At 35.4% G+C, this 21,444-nt stretch overlaps 4 protein-coding genes across 5 annotated transcripts; 2 read left to right on the plus strand and 2 right to left on the minus strand.

Moving 5' to 3' along the window:
* The first annotated feature begins 152 nt into the window (after positions 1–152).
* LOC113705244 (protein TIC 20-I, chloroplastic) lies at positions 153–3,438 on the plus strand. Of its 2 annotated transcripts, none has more exons than XM_027227033.2 (3): positions 153–291; positions 1,480–1,678; positions 2,496–3,438. In XM_027227033.2, exons 2-3 carry the CDS (start codon positions 1,501–1,503, stop codon positions 3,134–3,136), a joined length of 819 nt encoding a protein of 272 aa, XP_027082834.1. In that variant the 5' UTR covers positions 153–291; positions 1,480–1,500; the 3' UTR covers positions 3,137–3,438. The 2 variants fall into 2 exon arrangements, with proteins under 2 accessions (XP_027082834.1, XP_027082835.1); XM_027227034.2 differs by having other exon boundaries at positions 161–291; positions 1,511–1,678; positions 2,496–3,350.
* Positions 3,439–4,807: 1,369 nt separating this feature from the next.
* Positions 4,808–5,349, minus strand: LOC113705646 (auxin-induced protein 15A-like). The gene has a single exon (XM_027227563.2). The coding sequence runs from the start codon at positions 5,247–5,249 to the stop codon at positions 4,971–4,973; it is 279 nt and encodes a 92-aa protein (XP_027083364.1). The 5' UTR covers positions 5,250–5,349; the 3' UTR covers positions 4,808–4,970.
* Positions 5,350–8,831: 3,482 nt separating this feature from the next.
* Positions 8,832–9,339, plus strand: LOC113705644 (auxin-responsive protein SAUR22-like). Its single transcript, XM_027227562.2, has one exon. The coding sequence runs from the start codon at positions 8,903–8,905 to the stop codon at positions 9,209–9,211; it is 309 nt and encodes a 102-aa protein (XP_027083363.1). The 5' UTR covers positions 8,832–8,902; the 3' UTR covers positions 9,212–9,339.
* A 2,163-nt stretch (positions 9,340–11,502) lies between these two features.
* On the minus strand, positions 11,503–14,613 carry LOC113706457 (caffeic acid 3-O-methyltransferase-like). The gene is made up of 4 exons (XM_027228359.2): positions 14,103–14,613; positions 12,721–13,031; positions 12,341–12,405; positions 11,503–12,181 (listed from the first exon to the last, which is right to left on the minus strand). Exons 1-4 carry the CDS (start codon positions 14,537–14,539, stop codon positions 11,879–11,881), a joined length of 1,116 nt encoding a protein of 371 aa, XP_027084160.1. The 5' UTR covers positions 14,540–14,613; the 3' UTR covers positions 11,503–11,878.
* Positions 14,614–21,444: the final 6,831 nt, after the last annotated feature.

A 21,444-nucleotide genomic window follows, 5' to 3' on the forward strand; every position in this document is an offset into this window, starting at 1 on the left:
AAAACGGATCCGGATCCGAATCCGAAAAACGGAATTAAATCCCTACCCATACCCGCAATAATTTCACGGATCCGGTCCGGATCCGGGTCTAGACCCGACCCGAAATAATTTTATTTTTTTTTTTTTCAATTTTCCGATCTTAATTTTCCAAAGCTACAATAAGCTGAGCTGAAGAGTGAGAGAGGTTGGATAAAGTCATAAACCCTGTGTTTCTCAGCTCGCCATCGGCTCCTTTTCACTCCACTCTCCCCGCTCCCAACTCCCATGAATCCACGCTCTTTCTCCATTTAGGTAAAATTTCTGTTTCGATTTATCTTTCTTACTGTGTGTGTTCGTGTGGTAGTGTGTGAATTTCTGTATACCACTATAATCTTACAGGTATATACAGGGTTTCTAATAGCAGACAAGTGTGCAAATTTTTTTTTTATAACCTGTATTTTGGGATTTTTGGACTTGTTCTTTACTGGGTTTTGGATTTTGACTGACGGGTTTTGAGTTTTACGGGGATTTTTTTTGGGGGGTTAAATATTGTATTATATTTGCAGAAATTGGCAAAGATTGTACATTCTTGTTAAATGTGTGAAAATTTTGGCTGTTTGTTTTTTACGAAATATTGTGCTTCTCTTATTTTGCATTGTAATTAGTATGGAAAGATAGGATCAGGACTGGTAATTCATATTTGTGGTTTTGGGATTATCATATTCGGGGAAATTCAACCAAAAATGGTTTTTTTGTTTACTTTGTTTTGAGATTATTCTGTGACTTTTCTGGAAATGCAGACATAAAATGCTTAGACAGAAAGTCATTTGGGAAGCCTGAAAATGCATTAGATGAGGATATTGTTTGCCCAATTTACGTATTAGACCCAGCCCGTGGAAGATTTGTTTGAGGCTCAGCTGCATAGCTCATTGATTTAGCCATTGGGTTTTGGACCTTTGGTAATCACGGTTGATATGAATAAAAATGCTTGCAATGAATTATTGGAATGTAGTAAATTTTCAAGTACAATCTTCAAAACTAGATGGATATGCACCCACTTTTCCTTAATGTTTTGAAAAGCTCTGGTAATCACTATTGTGAAAAGTGACGGAGTGAATCGTCAGTAGAAGGTATTGAAAGGTGGATGAGTTTTTGATCCTGCTTCAAAGTTTTAAGTTGTTGTAATATCTATTAAGAGTTTGTGAAGGCATCTACTTAGGATCTACATGTGGTGCACACGCACAATTATCTGTTCTTCCCTTCTAGTGACCTTTCAGTCCAAAGTGCTCAATTTTCTAAGTATTCTTCTGTGATTTATTAAGCAGTCTTCTTTTATGGGTTTACTTGGAGGTTTATGTGCGTCAATTTCTTGTTACTGTAGTAATATCATGAGAAAAGAAAAGTCTTCCACTTTGCTTCTATTTTTCTGATTTTGAATTTAATTTTCATTTTTTCTGTCATATTGAAGTGTGTGAAATGTTTTCACTTTCTTGATTGTAGACCTTTACAAGGTAACTGAATATGATTTTAGATGGATGCCGTTTGAACCCTGGAGATGCTTCTATGCCTTACATGGCATGTAATCTGAAGTCTTATAGGTTAGCATCTTCAGGCATCCCTTGTTTGTCTCCCAACGTTGTATTAGCGAGTGCTGGAAGTTCTTGGGCTCCTCATCACAACCGTATATCCTGCTCGAAAGGTGTGTCTGTCTATCTTTTGAGGGTTATTTATCATCCATCCTTGTCGCTTATAAACATATACGTAGAGTATTATCTCTATCCTATTTATTTTGATATAAAACCAGTTGGCTCCTGTGCTTTGTGTTGCTGATGTTTAGGTAAAGGAATTGTTTATTTCTCAGTTATGTAATTTTTCTTAGTTGTCCTTTTCTCATATATCTTAAAGGGCCTCTGTAGCTGGATGGCCCTCTTAAGTTTCTGTATAGATTTGAGTTCATATTTTTCGAACAAGATATAGTCTTGCCGTCTTTATGAATTGAACTGTGGGGGAAAAGTTTTTCTTACTACCTATCAACTTTACTGGATTGAAGTGGAAGTAGAACTAGATGCGATTAAAGTCATTGCCATCTCAAGTAATTCTGCTTCGCTGTTGTTTGCCCATGTCCAAACAATTTAGTACACCAGCGATCAAAGTCTACATGCTTGTGCACTTTGGTGTTGACCACCTGAAGGGAGCAATTAGAAAACAAATAGTATGTTGCTATTGCATTATAAGACAGATCAGGTTAGAATTTAATGGTACATATGGACTATGGGCTTTTCGTGTGCAGAATCTCTCCAGAAAACTACCATTGATATTCTGAAAATATGGTGGCCAATTGTTCAAATGATTTTGGAGCCCTTGAATTTTTGTTTTGGCAGCCATCCTCTTTGCTTTCGTCCTTAATTGTGGAATATTTTTGCCTTATCTTAGCTATATCAGATGTTTTTAATTCTATTATAGTTTTCATCTCTATTAATCATTTTCTTAAATATTGTTCTGATTGGTCATTTCAGGAATTCAGATTCTCAGTCTTTCTTTTGCTTCATCACCACTGTTAAATAGTGAACTAGGTGGGCTATCACATGCTGTACCTAGGTTACCTAAGCGCCGCCAGTTTTTTCGACCTCCAAGGGCAGCAAAGGATGATGTTCCTTACAGCTATAGATACCCTTCTATGACCAAGAAGCCCAGGTGGTGGTGGAGAACTTTGGCATGCCTCCCTTATCTGATGCCTCTACATGAAACATGGATGTATGCTGAGACGGCATATCATCTACATCCCTTCTTGGAGGATTTTGAGTTTTTAACATACCCTTTTTTGGGAGCCATAGGGAGGTTGCCAAGTTGGTTTCTGATGGCATATTTTTTCGTTGCATATCTAGGAGTTGTTAGGAGAAAAGAGTGGCCTCATTTCTTCAGATTCCATGTGGTGATGGGCATGCTTCTTGAGATAGCTCTGCAGGTTATTGGCACTGTGAGCCGCTGGATGCCTCTTTCTGTATACTGGGGAAAGATTGGAATGCACTTTTGGACTGCTGTTGCATTTGCTTACCTGTTTACGGTTTTAGAGTCCATGAGGTGTGCCCTTGCTGGAATGTATGCTGACATTCCATTTGTATGCGATGCGGCATACATTCAAATTCCATATGACTAAAGAAAGGCCTTGAAGGATGACTATTAGTTTCCTTTTCTGATGGAACATTTAAGACATCGGCGATGTGGATATTGATCTATCATGGATTGAACCTGAAAGTTCTGATGTTTAATTTGCATTTCTCTTTTACAATTTTGGCTTTTGGAGATAGCTTTGGACCTCATTTAATTAAATTTTGTACCGTCTCTTATTATACATGTATGTCTTGGGAGAATATGTAATGGGCATGAACAAGCAAAAGCTTAGGATGTTTTTCGGCTTTTGGAAATCAGATCACCCTATCTTCATTGTTGTTGTTTCAACTGAAAGTTCGCCGTAAAATGGTGAGGTAAATTATTTTAGGGTAGCTCTTCTTCCCTATTAAATTTTTTGTATTATAAGGTTTTCTTTTTGCATTCATGGCTACCCTTCAGCCACAGCCCCTTTAGCTGGTCTTTTGCCGACTTTCTTGGTGACTCTCTGGTGCTTTCTCCCTTGCGGATAAACAGACTTCCAAACGCAAAGGGGTGCCTGCAGTTTTTTTGTCTAAAGATGAAACCCTGAAGCTAGCAGCGCAAGACTCTGGAGTAGGAAACAATTAAAGTCTAGAGTTGGACCTTCTTTGGTTGATGATGCATTGGCTTCTCCATCCTATTAGTATGAGCGGAGTTGAAGGACACATTTGAACCAATGGGGTTCGTGATACAAACAAGAGGATTGATGATATTCAAGCTGCCCCTTTCTCTACTTGGACACCTTTTGTTAGGAAGCCACTGGGTGAGATTGGTGCAGATACTTTGGAGCAAGGTCAAATTTGCGATTCTCCCACTTCTTTCTTGGATTCAAATGATCTTGATTTAGATAAATGTCTAGCAGAGCTAAAGTTCAACAGCAAGACATAATTGGATGCCCCATCCAAGGAATTCAATGATGCGTAAATGAACATTTTGAGGTAAAAAAAAAAAAAGAACAAAAACAGAGTAGACAATGTCAGAAAGGACAAGAAGTGTGCAAGAGTAAGCACAAGCACAAATGAAGTGGCTGAATTGTATTCCTGAACCTTCCTCTTTTCCATTTCATGGTAGCAAGCCCAAATGACAACTTGACAAAAAATCTTAAAAATCTTGAAGTTGTTTGCCTGTTTTGGTATCATGCGGCGAGGCCGGCCTCCAGGGCTCTCCAGCATGGCTGCATTTGAAATCAACCAAATAAAATTCAAGTTGTACAAGACTCTCTGGCAGTTGTACATGCTTTTTGTCTAGGCAGCACAGTAATGACATTTGAGTCAGTAAAAAGCCCGTCACTGACTATTTAGTATTTACAGGCACAACATATTTTATTTAGGGAATAACATCAAACAGTCATCAAGGTTTTCGGTAAGAGACTTGTAAAAAGACAGGAAGACAGGAAGAGGGGGGGAGAAGCACTACAGATTTGCCAAATAGGTTTATCAACTTGTCTTCTAGATTTTAACTTTCAATTTCGTGATGGATGGATGATGCATCAGAGGGAAGTCAGGAAGATTGTGGGAAGATCATTAGCTTCATGGTCCAAGTGAGAAAAAATTTCTAGTTCTTCATTTCCCTCATCAATTATATCTTCATCTGTTTTGAAGTATGGCCTGCATTTCCTTTCTTCCTTTCTCAGTCAAATTGCATACTCACAAAGGATTCTTAAAAAAATGAGAGAGAATGCAAACGAAGCATGTGCCGCTATTCATAATCCTCTTCTTTCCTTGATGGAAGAAAGGAAACTGTACAAAATTTATCTGTTTTCTACGTCACAAAAATTGTGCCTTGCTATATCATATATATAAAAAACTACTACTGTTCTCTAAATTTACATGCCAGTGCTGCTAACTCATGTTTTTACTCAAGCAAGAGGTCAGATCAATGAACTTGTCTTCTCTGCAAGGGATTGTCAAACCCCCCATTGGATGATCAAAGCCAAATTCTTCCTCAGCTTGACTCAACAATTCTTGGAATGTAGGCTGATTCAGGTAAGCTATGGGAATCACAAAGCGCTTCTTTTCGCTTTCTCCAACGTAAACTGCAATATAGCCCTTCGAAACATCCTTGGAAGATGGTCTAAGGCTTTGCTTAGCTTGAATAATACGAGGCAGACGGATGGCCATCACTTTGCTGGGGATGCTTTCTCGTATAGCTTGGTTGAAGAAAAAGAAAGGTAGGAAACTTGCAAGAGAAAAAAGAAAAGCTTTGGATCAGTGTTTTGATAGCTTATGTTTAACAGACAAGTTGGAAGGGTATATATAGAAGAATCACAAGTTTTTTTTTTTTATCTTGATGATATGTATGTGGTGAAGACTAAAGAGACATTTTCGTGGACATTAGAGATAATAGCTGATGAGGTATCACATGGTTATGCCTTCCTACTCACGCTGATCAAGAATGCAGAACCATGTACTCATTGAAGCTTATCAGGGCCTACCACTTCCTTCAACAAGAAACAGAGAGGACCACTTCAGAAATTAAAAAATATCAAGACAGGGGAGTGAGCATTCAATGATTGCATAGCAGACATTGTAGCTGTAAAGCTTTTTTTGGCAGTTAAATCCCTATTTTCATCTCCAAGTAACTTGCGAGTTTTGGAAACAATGAAGGGTTAAAATTACTAGCTACCTAATGGAATACGAGCTTATTCATGTTCCTTCTAAGGTTGATTTATTCAAGTTTTACCTGTTGTTGCAGGTCAAGCAACCAATCTACATACTAAAAACTTGAACATTCAAAATCCCTTATCATCACATGATAGACTCGCATCAAAGCCATGCATGCCGAAGTAGCTAATGCCTTTCAGCATTTGAATTCATTTCAGACAGAGCACTGTGTAAATGAGACCGTGGTATCGCACAGGAACAATGGAAAAGCTCCAGTGATAACATCTCCAGGATTTTACGAGGTGGTAAAGTTTAGTTTTCTCTCTCCAAGCTCCAGTGATAACATTTCCAGAATTTTACGAGGTGGTGAAGTTTCTTTTTCTCTCTCCAACTTCCCAGTTTTCATTTTCTGCTAACAGATTAGATCTTCCTAATCTGATCTCTCACTTGGCACTACATGTTACAAAGCAACATTGTCGGCTAGGAGAAGAGGCATAATTTAATGATCAGTAATTGGAGAAAGTCATAAAACTACAAACTTTTGAAGCAATATAGACCTTGTACGCGGTGGAGGAATTGACAAATTTTCGTGTTAAACGTACATGCCAATAAAACATGGCTTCTCTGGCAAGAAACCTGTTACTTCATGGATTACATGTTGGAAATTTCATTATCCATTAACTTTCAAGTGGTTGCTCAATTACAGTAGCGTATGGTATGAATTCGTACATTTTCTGCTTTGCAGATTTAAGCCATTTTATCATATAGCTATTAAATACCAAAAGAAGAAAAGGAAAAATGCCAAGTGAAGATGTCAATCTATTCCATGACAAATTGTATTTACAGTATGCACCGAGGGTGCCCCCAAAAAAAAAAAAGGAATCTAGTTCTGCTTTTCCAAAATTGGATTTACCAGATTCTAGCAATTCTGCTAAAACATAAGCTTCCAAATTTGCAATCACGGCTTGTTTATCCTCCTTATGGGGACCTAGAGTTGCAGGTGAGATTGATAAAAATTTCTTCCGTGCATGGAATTGTCAGAGCACCCATAGGCCATACGGTGGTTGAATCCAAACTCTTTTTCAGCCTGGGGTAGCAAGCACCGAAATGAAGGATGGTTAAGGTAATATAATGGGATCACATATCTCTTCCTACGGGCTTCCCCTACATAAACAGCAAAGTGGCCTTTTGGTACATCTTTACCTCCTAAATTAGAAAGAACTCGATTCAAAATCTGCTTAGCATGAAAAATTCGTGGCACGTGAATACCCATTATTCCTGGTTAAAGCTCACTGTGATTGATTCTTGCACTTCGTGGACGAGGTTCTGTTATGTTGGATTTGGTTTGAATGGCAGCAGATATATATAGTACAGGAAGAGAGGAGAAGGTGGTGAAAGATCTTTTGACATGAGAGGGCGGTAAAAAAATACATTTGACATTGAGGTCCACATAAAAAAATAATATGATTTTCTGTTGTTTGATTGCGGTCACCAAGTATCCACTAAGATCACAAACTTTATAGTTGGTCATGGCTGCTGACAGAAAAAGAGGTTCGACACATGAAGATGTTCTTATGATGTAAACTAATAAGTTTCTGAGCAACAAATGGTTCTACAGAGACAAGAAATTAATGTTATGTTCATTGGTGATTCTAGTAGTATTGATGCATACTAGTAAGATAATGAGCATCACATATTTCAGCAGCGACAAGCAACACATTCAATGTTGGTTGATGTTCCCAAATTGCTCAACTAGAAGTCAAGTTATAGTGCATTCTTAACATCATGTTTTATGCACCTGGTTGAGCAGATACAAGTAAGGCATATCATGTTTGTTGATGGTTCTACATATTTAGCCAATTGCTTACACAAGTTGGGTATCAATGTATTCTTGACATAAACTAGTAACACAATGAACATCACACAGTTCTGCGGAGACGAGCGATGCACATCATGTTGGTTGATGGTTCTACATACTAAGGCAAAATGCTTATATACCAATTAAAAAGCTGGGTATCAATGTATATTCTGCTTGTTAATGTATTGGGTGGATTAAATAGCAAAATGGAACTGACCAAGCATGTCTTTCTCAAAAAATAAACTAAAAACCTTGCCATGTCCATACCAGATGGAGATTGGTAATATCTCCTCTCTCAAAAGAAAAGTGGGTAACATGTATATGAGTTAACATTTCAAGAGAACACCCAAAAAAAAAAAATAGTTTAAATGATTTTCAAAAACTGAGAGTGAGCAAGTATGAGCAAAGTGGAAGCGTGAAACTGGGGATTACTGACATTCCTCCTTTCCATAAGGTGACAGCAAGCCCAGCCACATCCTATATTCAGAAAAAATTCAAAAATGTTGAAGTTGCTTTTCTTTCAATTTCAGTTAGCACAAATTTTCTAGATGTAATGTAGCATAGCTACTCCAAGCAGCTTTTGCTTCAGAGATGTTACAATTGAGTGCTTCTGTACTGCAGGCTACATGGGAGTCTCTATTCTTCGACAATGCTGCCTCGCTGAAATGAATTTAAACTCAGTAACGTCCTATCTACTTGTTTGATATGATTTCAACTTCTAATTCCCCGTTGGTATGAAATGAATCGATTTAGCAAGTGGAGAGTTTTCAGTAGGTAGATCGATTGCTTCCTGTGCAACAACAGTAAACTAATATGAACTGTAGTAGGACAAAAAATGAATAAGCCCGAATTCCATTTGGTACTAATTTTCATCCTTCAACATTTACCAGATTTGTAGATTACCTTGAGATGACAGTAAGATTTAGATGGCAAAAAGGTTCATTGGCCTAATAACTTCTGGTGTGCAATCATTGAACCTCAGTCTTGATACTTTGAGTTCAAAAGGGGTCCTCCTTGTTAGATGTTCAAGAAAGTTGTAGGCCCTGCTACACTTCTTGGTTCTAAATTCTTGATCATTAGTTGGGAGGCAAAACCATGTGATAATGCATGACTCATGTCCTGTCTTTAATGTCCGAAGAAAAGCCTCTTTACCACATCAACAAAATGATGATTCTTCCGTATATAAGCTCATAACTTGATTAGCACAGCACAAGTTCTTCATTCACAAACATTATAGAAAGCCTTCTTTATCCTTTAAATCTTTCTATTCATTGTTTGTTTGATTTAATACAAGGAAGCATCCTGTACAACAATGGCTATTCGTCTGCCTCGTATTATTCAAGCTAAGCAAATTCTTAGGCGCTCCATATTGACGTCTAATGCTGCCATTTCAGCTTCTGTAGATGTTCCAAGAGGCTATTTAGCAGTTTATGTTGGAGAAAATGAAAAGAAACGATTTGTGATTCCCGTTGCTTACCTGAATGAGTCCGCATTCCAAGAATTACTAAGCCAAGCCGAGGAAGAGTTTGGTTTTGATCATCCAATGGGGGGTTTGACAATCCCCTGCAGAGAAGACATGTTCATTGATCTCACTTCTCGCTTGAGTAGATGTACGAGTTAACCGAGCTGGCACGCAGTGTTAGACAATAATAGTATTTAGTTGACATAGCAAAGCACAAACTTTGTAATGTAGAGTATGCAGATTGCTTTTGTACATTGCTTTTTTTTCCATGAAAGCAGAGCATTATGACTATTTGAAGCTGTCTGAAACTGCCATTAGTAGAGGAACAAAATACAGCTTCAAAAGAATGATTTATTAATCATACTTATCAGATTCGACCTGCAGCATTCTTCTGTTTAAGAGGAACATTTGCAGAATAACATTCATGATCCATGCTACTCTTCATATTCTTCAAGAAGAAAAGAAAGGTATTAATCAATTAATTGAAAGAATAATTGTTGGCCTAATTGCTAGCACAAGAATTGCTTATGTCTGTGTTTAAGCAACACTATTGTTACGTGTTGATTGGTGGTTAACTTTCCAAGCAAAGTTCTTTTGAAACTTTTGTTCCGCAATAGCATAAAATCTAGGTATTGGACAAGTAGTACTGATCTCAGACAATTTGATTAATGACACATATAATCAAATCTAAAGAGCAGGCAACTTGATTAATGACATATTAATCAACTATTCAGGATAAAGAGAGAAGAGTTTATTTCATAAGAGGATTTATTTCAAGTACTATAAGAGTGAGTTTGAGCAGAAACAAAGGGGTTGATGCAGATTACTAACCTTGCTATACCTCTCTTATGATCTTACGAAAAGCCCTGATGACATCTGAAGAAGATTCACAACCTGTAATAATTACCAAACTTGCAACATCAGTTACATCATAGGTTCATCTGAGTGAAAACAAGCCATGATCTAAAAGAATTGCCCACACAAAAAAAAAAAAAAAAGAAGCCTTCTCCCTTTCTACTGGTAACATGAGGAGCATGGTGTTTATGCAGCTTGAGGCAGAAAGGAAGGCAATTGACAATAAAATTATATGGGTGAATTACATTTAAGGGAAAGCAAGTATTTTACATCAGATTAAAGCACCCACCTTCGTCCTTACTCGAATTTGGAGTATTGCATTTCCAGCTAGATGTGTTAGAATATATATATCTCTCCTACATAAGCCTGGTGCGTATTTTCAATTGTGAGCAGTGTAACTGACCAGTGAAGACTTCTCCGAAAGAATGGGCAAATCCAATCTCTTCTTAAGTGTTTTGCTGCAATATTAGAAGTTTTAGCGGTGGTTAATATCTCCAAGCTTACAAGCTACATTCAAAAGAAGCTCTTGCAGATTGCAGTGAAGTTTGAACACATAAGTAGGAGACAGCTTACGAGAAAAAAATTTGAAGGTCAATCCTCTCAGTCATAGGTTGTCCTCATCTGTTAATGAAGATGTTTTTACAGCGGGTTTTCCACCAAAAATCCTTTTGGGTCCAGAAGATAAACATCAAAAGCCAGGGTTAAGGAAGCAGATTACTGAATAGGCCCCCATTCAATCCACTCAAAATGAGAAGCTGTTGGAAATTGAGGAGAAGATGATGGAAAACGTGCAATGAGATGGGGTTGGATCGATACATAGTGCCTAACGAATTAAGGATGAGTTGCATCCTAAATCAATTTAGCAGGAGGCAGCTCTAAAGAATTTGGATGCAGCAGACAAATTGTTGGTGTCTGTCTCAACAGGGCAATAAAACGGAAATTAAGTACCGATGTTTCACTGTTAGAGAAGACAACAAATTCGAGAACGGACAAGTGCTGCATTAGCATATCTTCAGAAGGAGTTCAAACCAAACCTCCTATTCAATAACAGATGGTGCGAAACTAGGATTACAAAAAGGCACACAAATGAAAGATGTTTTTGACGGCTTAATCGTACGAAACCAGATACTAAGGAACGTTTAGGCAAAATTTAATGGGTTCATATTTTAACATATTGTGTGTTTGGTAGTAAAAAATAGAACAAATATGGTACTGAATTTCTGCAACAGTTACTTCCGAAAATAAGTATTTAATATGATATACACTCAAATATCTCAAATATATCAGATCTAGTACTTAACTATTCAATAATTTAATGAATTCAGACTTCGGATTTCATATATCATATTTCAGTTTTCAAATTTCAATTTTATCAGACGCATCCTAAATGAAGAAAGAACTAATCAAATGTTCGTAAAACAATACAAACACGGTACAATTCCAAATCCAATATTGCAATACCTTTTTGTCACCATAATTGTGTGCACGTTAAGCCAATAATCTAGAAAAGTACATTAAATTTGACATACACAAGCAAATATACAGTTATGACTGGAAATTTTCAGGGAGGGGGATTCGATGTGAATACAGGCTCCAGAAGAAAGCCAATTAAGGCCGCCACATATTGTGGAAAATTTTTGGTCAACCCTTGCCTCCCGTACCACCAAGTTGGTGGTGACCACCAGGGCAAAGGCTTAGTGGCGGAAATTTTCGATATACATGTAAATAGAGTTCTGTTTGAAGGACTAGACATCACTCATCAGAGAATTACGTATGTATAGGACTGCACAAACATACAGTTTCCACTTTCCAGTGCCATCAAAACTGACGCACACCCTAAGATTGAGGTCTAGACAGAACACTGGCTTTTTTGTGAATTGCGATTGTGTTGCATTACATCTGCAAATATTATCAGACTTCCAAATCAGAAACAAAGAACAGGTTCTTAAAAGCAGACATTCATGCATCAATCTACTTGTAGAATTCCAACACCCAAAGGTCAAAGAGTCGACATTCGACTCTTATGCCTCTAAATCCTGCTTTAGTAGCCAAGGCCCGAAATTCCAGCTCTGATCTCTCCTTTGCACCGGGGGAACAAACAGCCATCATGAAAAGATCAATTTGCATATTGCTTTTGGCAGCTGCATCGCTATTTTCAGGATTCACAGGAACGATTGCATCGACAACAATTACCTTTCCATCATTTGGTAAAGCCTTGTAGCAATTCCTCAGCAACTTCACGCAATGCTCATCATCCCAATTATGAAGTATCCACTGCAATGATTAGATACCCCAGAAAATCATCGTGTCACCAAGGGAAAAAAATAGAAAAGAAAAATACAATTGCATAAGCACGAAAAAAGAATTGTAAGAAAAAAAAAATAACCCTTTAATTTCATGCACATTGTATAAATTCTTGATATTTCAACTTACCTTCATAAAAATTGCGTCCGCTTCTGGAACACTTTCAAACATATCACCACCCTTATGCTCAATCCCTGCAATTTCACACGTCTCTAACTCAATTGCAAAAGGTATGTATGGCTTTCATGGATTTTGTAGATCAGAATCTAAAACTCATGCAGAAATGTGAAAGCAAAAGACTCAATCAAGCATGACTTCTTCGAACAAGAATAATTTAATGTTATTACAAACTCAATGAGGTCTTGACTGGTAAAAGAAAGAATGCACTTTACTTAGTAAGTGCCATTTATTTCGATTTGTATCCTAAGTAATATTCAATTAATCATATGCAGAATCTCTATGGTCACCCCGAAAATCAATACATGAAGGATAAATGATATTATACATACCAGGGTAGGATGGGGCAAGCTCAATAACATGTGGCAAGTCAAAATTAATGCCCTTAATGTCGGGGTATTTAGATGTTATCATATGGATGGCTTGTCCAAGAGCACCACCCACATCAACTAAGGTTTTGAGATTTTCAAAACCCTTGTAGCACTCGAGGGCCTTTTCTAGGACCACCTTTGTATGGCAGCTCATTGCCTTATCGAAAGCCTCGTTGTACGTGGGATCTTTTGTCATATACTCGTATAGCGCACAGCCATGAGTCCTCTTGAATGCATTTCCTCCTTCCAGAACTGAAGCTTCTAATTGATACCTGAAATTGATCCAAGTTGTATCTCAGAATCAAATGGGGGAGTGCCATTAGTTGAATAGTTTAGAATACTATACTAGTGGCAAGTTAAAATATAGCCTTAAAGTAATTGCAAAATTTGAAGTGTATATAATTGTTTATTCCTTGTTGCAAAAATATATATATGAAGGAAGAAGTTGCATTTTACTCATAGCTCCTCATTTTATAGTTGGCCTCATAGACGTAATTTTGTCTTCTTAATCAGTAAATTGTTGATGTTCCTCGATATATCAAATTTAAAATGAAGAAAATAAGGCCTTTAACTGCTATATAAGAAGCATTTGATCATCCTTAATTAATAGAGTGATGAAGTCTTGGATAAGAATCTACAATGCACTAGAACGCCCTTGTTGACGATCCTTTACTCCGACAGCATCTTAATTAATAGAGTGATGGCGTTGTATTGAGACAAAAAACCTTTCATTAGAAACCTAATTTTTGTTTAGACCTTTTAATATCTTTATGATCTAAGATGTACCTAAGGTTTGAATAAAAACAAATATTTGATATTTATAATTTTGAGGAAAGTCGTCCCAAAACTTTGAAAAGGGCTAAATATGAACCTTTCTGTGTCCAATTTTGAACAAAAAGGGAAAAATAAGAAAATCTTGCCAAGTAGTGATGGTGAGAATCATGTCAACATTAGTTAAAACAATAAAACTTAAAATCTAGAATTGTCTGCACAAATTACTTCCCCTTTTTTAACCAAAAGAAAAAAATCAATCATTTTTCAGTATTTGCAAACTAGAGTTTCAAGTAACATTAATATGAAGTGAGACATAGGTAAATAACGACTTTACGATGGATTTTAAAATAATAGAGTCAACATTATTGTTGTCACTATTAGCAATTATACAAAAAAAAAAAATTTATAGTATACATTTTCTTTTTTGGTAGAAATAGGAAACATTGAGATCCAAATTTGGTAATATACATTTCCTCTTTTTGGTGTTTACTACTCAAGTTTTCCTGAGGCATGGTCTATAATTTAACAAATTGGATTTGACTGATCAGAAACAAAATTTGCAAATGTACCAGGAGTCCATCAGCAGTTTATTTTGAAGGTAAACCGAAAGCTGCCTCAGGGTTGCCCCATATTGGTGTTTGATAAAGTATTTGGCAACTGGTGCCAACCCATATCGTCTTTCATGATGAGCACCGGCACCACCATCAACGACCGAGCAAGTCAAGACCGAGTAGCCGGCTAGGAGGCGAAGCATCCGGTCCAGAAAAACAGGTGCATCAGGGTTTTTTGTGGGCATTTGGGATACAATCTCGGAGGGTGAAAGTTTTCCACCAGGTCCAGCTTTTGCAATGATTTCCAGCACATCCAGCTTTACGGCGGCGTTCAGCACCATCGGCACTGTCATCATTGTCATCAGCTGCATGGCGTAGGAGAACCATTGCTCTTCTTCTTCTTCTTCTTCTTGTCCACTTATGGTATGTTGGCTTTCTACCCGGCAAGACTCCATCAACGATCTTGAATTTTTTAGTGATGAAATTTAGGTATGGCAATGGCAGCACTGAAATTGTCTGATTTAATGAGCAGCTGTTTTAAATTTTACTAATTGATAGGATATGTTTCCCAACCAATTCTTCACGTCAAATATAACTTCTTAGTACATCAATAATTGTAATGGACGCAGGGCGCACACGGTTGTGAATAACAACAGCTCGGAATAATATAATATTTTTTAAATAAAGTGTAACTCTACATAAACTACTTGTAAAACTTTATAACAGAGGCACAATTATTACATATGAAACCAACATGAATAATAACAAAAAATCATTTTTCTGTTGTAAGAATATACAAGAAGTTTACATAGCATTATAAAATCTTTAAAAAATGATGCACTGTTCAGGTCAACTGTTCCTGCCCCCATCCCAATTGTAATATATTCTTTCCTTTTTTAGATATATGTAATCTTCTTGTACCATTTATTTGTCAAACTATGAAAGATTTGATTAACGAGTGCTAAATGAACACATATTAAGATTTTTGAAGTATTAACCTTAGAATTAATCTTTTCTACAATAACAGTGTGTACACGTACTGTCAATTTTGGATAAATGATAATTGTACAGAATTTGAATTTGAAATCTAACTTTTACATATATGTCATAAATTTAACCGTAAGTGTACATAAGATTTACTCTTAATCTTATAATTAAGTTAATTCAGAAAGTATCGAAATGCAAAGGGTACAATAAATGTGAATATTGTCTTGATATAGTAAATTAGGTATAATTTAAATATACTGACAATTGCTCAGTTGATAATTATTGGGCAAATCCAACAATGAATCCGAATCATAAATTCCTTGGACACATGGTATGGACACTTATAGAAGCAATGTATTAATGTTGGTTGTACAATGAAGCACAACTTTCTAATAATAAAAAGGGGCAAAGTCGAGATATCCACTTATCCATCCATATAAACGATCATTATATGGATGGATTATCCATATAATTCATGTATATCCAATTAGTAGAACAAAACGATAAAAAAGACACAACTGTATTAACTCAGTCATAAGCTGAAACCGTCTCTTTTTTACTCTTTTCCTCTTACAAAAGTGGGACCTCGGGACATTTTTCATTAAGGAAGCATAGAAAAATCATCAACTAATGTCAAAGTCATTTTATTTTTATTTTTTAAAAAAAGTGGCAGCTAATTTGTTTGTTGAGAGAGAAATTGTAGATGGCCCAGCAAAATAGCATGGTATTACATGTCTCTGTTCTCAACACATAAATTAGAGAATTTTCCATAGTTGAAGAGGAAAAAAAGCATACACTCTATTCATTTTCATTTCATACTTTGTTTAGGCGACATTGCATTGAATTTATAAGTATTTACATAAATCATAAGTTTGTAGCATCATTATTTCATCTTTTTCATCAAATTTTTTGAGATTGGGATTACCAACGAAGATACATAAATTTTTGGAATATAAATTGCTATGCAGATTTGGATCCTAAATTTAGGACTTGGGCGAGTAAATGGTTAAATGGATGAATCATGGTTTTGTAGTATCCATTTAAATGGCATCTAATTAGATCCATTTATTAAATGGTTCTAATCGGATGGGATCAATTTTATCCACAATACATTTAACTATAACCATTTATCCATTTTGTCACTTCTAGTCTTCGATCACAACTTTAATACAATAATAACTTCTTTTATTAGCACTAAAATTCAAGCAAAGTGTAGATTTAAATTGAGAGAATATGAATTTAGCTTCTTCTTTTCTTTTTTTTCCTTTTGTTCATAAAATGTGCCCATCATCGACATTTTATTTTGCTGATCACATAGTAGGTGAAGGAGAGCCAAAGCAGGATATGTAAGAGAGGACGAACCAGGGGAGGTAAAACAAAAGGAAAAAAAAAAACAAAATAGTATTCTAATTTCCTTGAAATTTCTTTTAAAAAATTTAAAAATAAAAGGGATGAAATTTAAGAAGTAAAAAAGAGAAAGGAGGATTAAAGCACATACTCTACCACGCGCAGTTGTAGCAATGATAGTATCGGCCCTCAATAGGAGAAGCCCATCTCTTAAAATTCCACATCGTAGTTCGATGTTTTTTCTTTCACCTTACAAGATGTATATATTTTAGGTAGAGCAATGAGAAGTGTATGGGACAAAATATCCATACAAATGAAATATCCAACCAACAACCACACAATGTGGACCACTCTGAACGTCTCCCCTTCCCTACATTTAAATATATAGTTATCAAATCGTCTTTAATTTTTTTTTTCTGTTGTTTTTCATACAAATACTGAGCACATAAAGAATATGGGGATAATTTCATAAACATCCTCTAAGGTATCTGGCAATTTTACTGAGCTTTTGTTAAGATTTTAAAAATTATACATATTTTTTCTTAATTTGACACTTTTAGGAACCAAACTTTAGACTTGGTCAAAAATTAAAATGAATGTTCCAAAATACACTCGCCTTATAAAGTTCGATTGCTCTCTAAAGCAATAACAATATGTTTAGCCCACATATATTTAAAATATATATATATATATTGTCGAGTTTTCAATATCAAATTTATTGTTTAATAAGCAATTATGATAATAGTTTTACTACTATGACAAAATATTTTTTTTCAATACCAAATTTATTCTTTCTAAATTAGAGAAGAGTGCGTCGTCATAATGCTTTTAGAGTTGGTGGCTTTTCAGATTCGTGAAACTATCATAATGCTTTACAATAGCAGTTTTGAATCTTTGTTTTTTTTTTTTTTTGGAGTTAGTATTGCTTTTAATACCAAAAAAAAAAGAAAAAAAAAGGATTGACAAATAAAAATTGGATCACATTAAAAGTTCTTCATAAAAATGTCACTAGCTTAACATCTAATTGGGACGTCTAATTCTCGAACTCTCAACCTTAACTGTTAGATCAAAACCTTCTTAAGCCGTTGTGAAAAAATGACATATAAATGTGATAAACGACCAGTTTTTATGAATTTCAAGGTGAAATATCAGCCACGTTCCCCAATTTCTCTTTCGTGGGAAGGTACAGAACCTGCAAGTTTTCTCAATTTATTAAAGAAACATGTTTTCACGAAATTTTTCCTTAAACTGCAGGCTATCTCTTTATCTAGGAGGCACTCCAAAAGAAGTCTCTGTGGTGCACCATACTGGTGTTTAATCAAGTACTTGCCCACCGATGTCAAGCCATAACGTCTCTGATATTGACCATCGGAGCCACCAGCCACGACGGAGCAAGTGAAGACGGAGTAGCTGACAAGTTGTTGATGCCTATGCAATAATAAAAATAATCTTAATTGCCAATTAAAGTAATCAAAATCTGATTCTAAATACTGGAGCAGGAATTCTAGGTGTGCAAATGGATTACTTAATTCACCCTGTTCTCGAAAAGTTTGCTTAATTCACCCTTCTTAAGCCGTTGTGAAAAAATGACATATAAATGTGATAAACGACCAGTTTTTATGAATTTCAAGGTGAAATATCAGCCACGTTCCCCAATTTCTCTTTCGTGGGAAGGTACAGAACCTGCAAGTTTTCTCAATTTATTAAAGAAACATGTTTTCACGAAATTTTTCCTTAAACTGCAGGCTATCTCTTTATCTAGGAGGCACTCCAAAAGAAGTCTCTGTGGTGCACCATACTGGTGTTTAATCAAGTACTTGCCCACCGATGTCAAGCCATAACGTCTCTGATATTGACCATCGGAGCCACCAGCCACGACGGAGCAAGTGAAGACGGAGTAGCTGACAAGTTGTTGATGCCTATGCAATAATAAAAATAATCTTAATTGCCAATTAAAGTAATCAAAATCTGATTCTAAATACTGGAGCAGGAATTCTAGGTGTGCAAATGGATTACTTAATTCACCCTGTTCTCGAAAAGTTTGCTTAATTTAATATACCAGAATGGGATTGCTTATTCACGAAAATTTATTGATTTGTATAAAGGGCAAACATGATCGTCTCCTCAGGGTCGTCTTCTCAAGTCAAGCAGGGTGGTCTCCGCACAAAGTTGACGAAACAGTGGCAGCCATTGTCCTTGATCGGGAGAATTCTATACGTTCGAATAATGAAGAAAAAAACGAAGCTACTGCCAATGATTCCTTGGTTTCAACCTTTTCCTGACATACGAGAGGAGAAAACTACTAAAAGACGAAAAGGAAAAGTAAAAAAGTAGTAACTACCTTCTTCTCCATTGTCTGCTATCTAATTCCTACCGCCCTCTACTATTGCGGCGCTCCAGAGGAGAAAAGGAAGGCTACTGGTCTTGTTTCATCTCCTCTCTCTTCGGCAATTACCAAAAGCTTTTCGATTATTATAAAACTCTGCCCAGATGGAATGAGCTTCTCTTCTTTACTGCTCACTGCTCAGTGTAATATGTAAATACGTACAAGGTGCAAGATTGTAAGTATTTGGTTTTTAAATATACTGTTTGGATTGTAAGTTATTTGGGATTATTTGGGATATTTTTACTGTAGCACTTTTTATGATGTGATGTATGTGAGATGAAAAGATATTGGGAAGATAAAAAGGTGTATTGGAAATTGTAAAGATGATGTAAGCAAATAAAATTGGAGAAATATGAAGCAATCCAAACAAACCCTATAGTTAAGAATTGTTTGTGAAAATGATGTGAAATATACACTAAAAAAGATAATAATGTACTAATAAATGAAGCATAATTGGAGTAAAAAGGTTATATGATGTCCCAAAAAAAAAAAAAAAAAAGAACAAGAAGAAGAAGAAGAAGAAACTGGGCAATAGCCAATAGCCAACAAACTCTCAAGAATCTGTCACATCCACAAAGTCAAATTTGTAAATTTCACTAGCTTTTGGCACTAGCCGACAATAACAGAGTCAAAACAATTAAGAAATGGGATTAGTGAGTCAGAGAATTAGTGAAAACATAAAGAAAAACATAAATGAATTAATCAAAAATTGAATGATTCAAAGTTTGATTCTTGTATCTGATAGTTGGGGATGAAATTGGTTAAAAAAAAAACCCACAACTATGAGTACTCATCTTACATTCTCCCTTTAGGATCCAAATCCTATATTTACAACCATAGTATACAACCACAGGATCGTAAAGTCTCCATCCATCCATAAGGTTTTCGTGCTCTATCATTATAGGATGAATATAGATTTTGAAGATGGAAGTGTACTTACATAAATTTTAAACAGCCAAAAGGAACTAATAAAACACCAGTCAAATCACGGTGGCAATTGGCAAATCACCAGTTCACCAAACTGGAGCCATAGATGCGGAGGAGGAATTGGGGCCGCCATGAAAATTGTGGGACTTGATATGTTCTCCAAGTTGGATTCTGGTTTCTTTTTTTTTTGAACAATATGATGGATGTTTTTTGGGATTTTTTGACCATAAAATATTTTGTATAGCACATTTGTTTCTAAATACGTAGGTGAAATAAAAAGAAAGGTAAAGGAAAATCATACTCCCTCCATTCTATTTTGATCATCTTGTTTTTCTTTTTCATCCGTCTCAAATTATAATCCACCTTTCAATTGAAGAATATATTTAACTTTTAACTTCTCTAAAATTTCGTTATTTAATATACTTCATTATCAATGAATATAATTTGTCTTATGTAATAAAGTCAATTTTTCACTAATAATTGTTTTCATATATTCTTGAATGGTGCAATATATCATTATTATTATAATTAATGTAAAAGTATAGTAATTAGTGATACTCCAAATATTAATATAAAGGTACTTTAGAAAAACATTAGACTAGATTTACTTTTTCAACAAAATGGTAACTAATTTTGTCTAAACTGAATGAAAAAAAAATTAAAACTATTAAAGTATGACGAAAGAAGTATTTAAATTTTTCTAGGAAACATGTCTTCAAAAAAAATAGGGTAAACAACAAAAAAAACCCTATGGTATAACTATCTTACAGCAAAATCCCCTATGATTTCAAATCATACGTGTTGATACATCATGGTTTGAAGTAATTTCAACATTGATGAAAATCATTAAAACAAACGGTTTTAAGTGAAATGACAGAAATGCCCTAATAAGCAAAAAATAGCCTAAAACAAACGGTTTTTTATTCATTAGTTTCATTCACTAATAATATAAGCAAAAAATGCCGATTTCTACAAGTTTGGAGCAAATTTAAAGAAGAATCATGATTGTTTTATTAAGGTATGAGGGGCAAAATAAGTATTTCAGGTCAAATTTTGCATTAAAAATATTTTTTGGAAGAACCATGCACATTTCTAGCGCATTTACATCACACATGTTAAATATAACGATTTTCGTTGATTTTTCACTTTACTTCAAACCATGAGATACCGATGTATATGATTGAAAACTATAAAAGACTTTTTTATAAGATAACTAAACTACATGGGACTTTTTTGGTGTTTGCCCAAAAAAAATTATGCCCACACAATCGGAGCCAATGTATACTGAATCTGAGACATGAGTATTTAATTTAGCATACCACAAACACTACTCATGTTGAGCCCCAAAAATTTACACGAAGCACGCGCACATGCATAACGAGATATGACAGCGGGGCAGCAAATCTTATTCGGCAGAACTACCCCTTTTATTTCCTGGCTCAGATCCCCAGAATCGACCCTATGCAATAATTGGCTGGAGAATTTGAGTGTGTTTGACTTGATTTTTTCTGAAAAACAGGCTGCGTTTGGATTGAGTGTTTTTGCACCTGTTTTTGAAAAACTGTTTTTCACATTCCAAATGCTACAGTAAATTTGTATTTAAAAAACAACTTCAAAAACACCATATCCAAACAATATATCAAAAACAACTCCAAATATATTTCAATTATGTATATTTAATTTGTATATTTTAATAAGTATATTTTAATAAGT

Source organism: Coffea arabica, chromosome 8c, assembly GCF_036785885.1.
Source record: "Coffea arabica cultivar ET-39 chromosome 8c, Coffea Arabica ET-39 HiFi, whole genome shotgun sequence".
NCBI classification, from domain to species: Eukaryota; Viridiplantae; Streptophyta; class Magnoliopsida; order Gentianales; family Rubiaceae; genus Coffea; species Coffea arabica.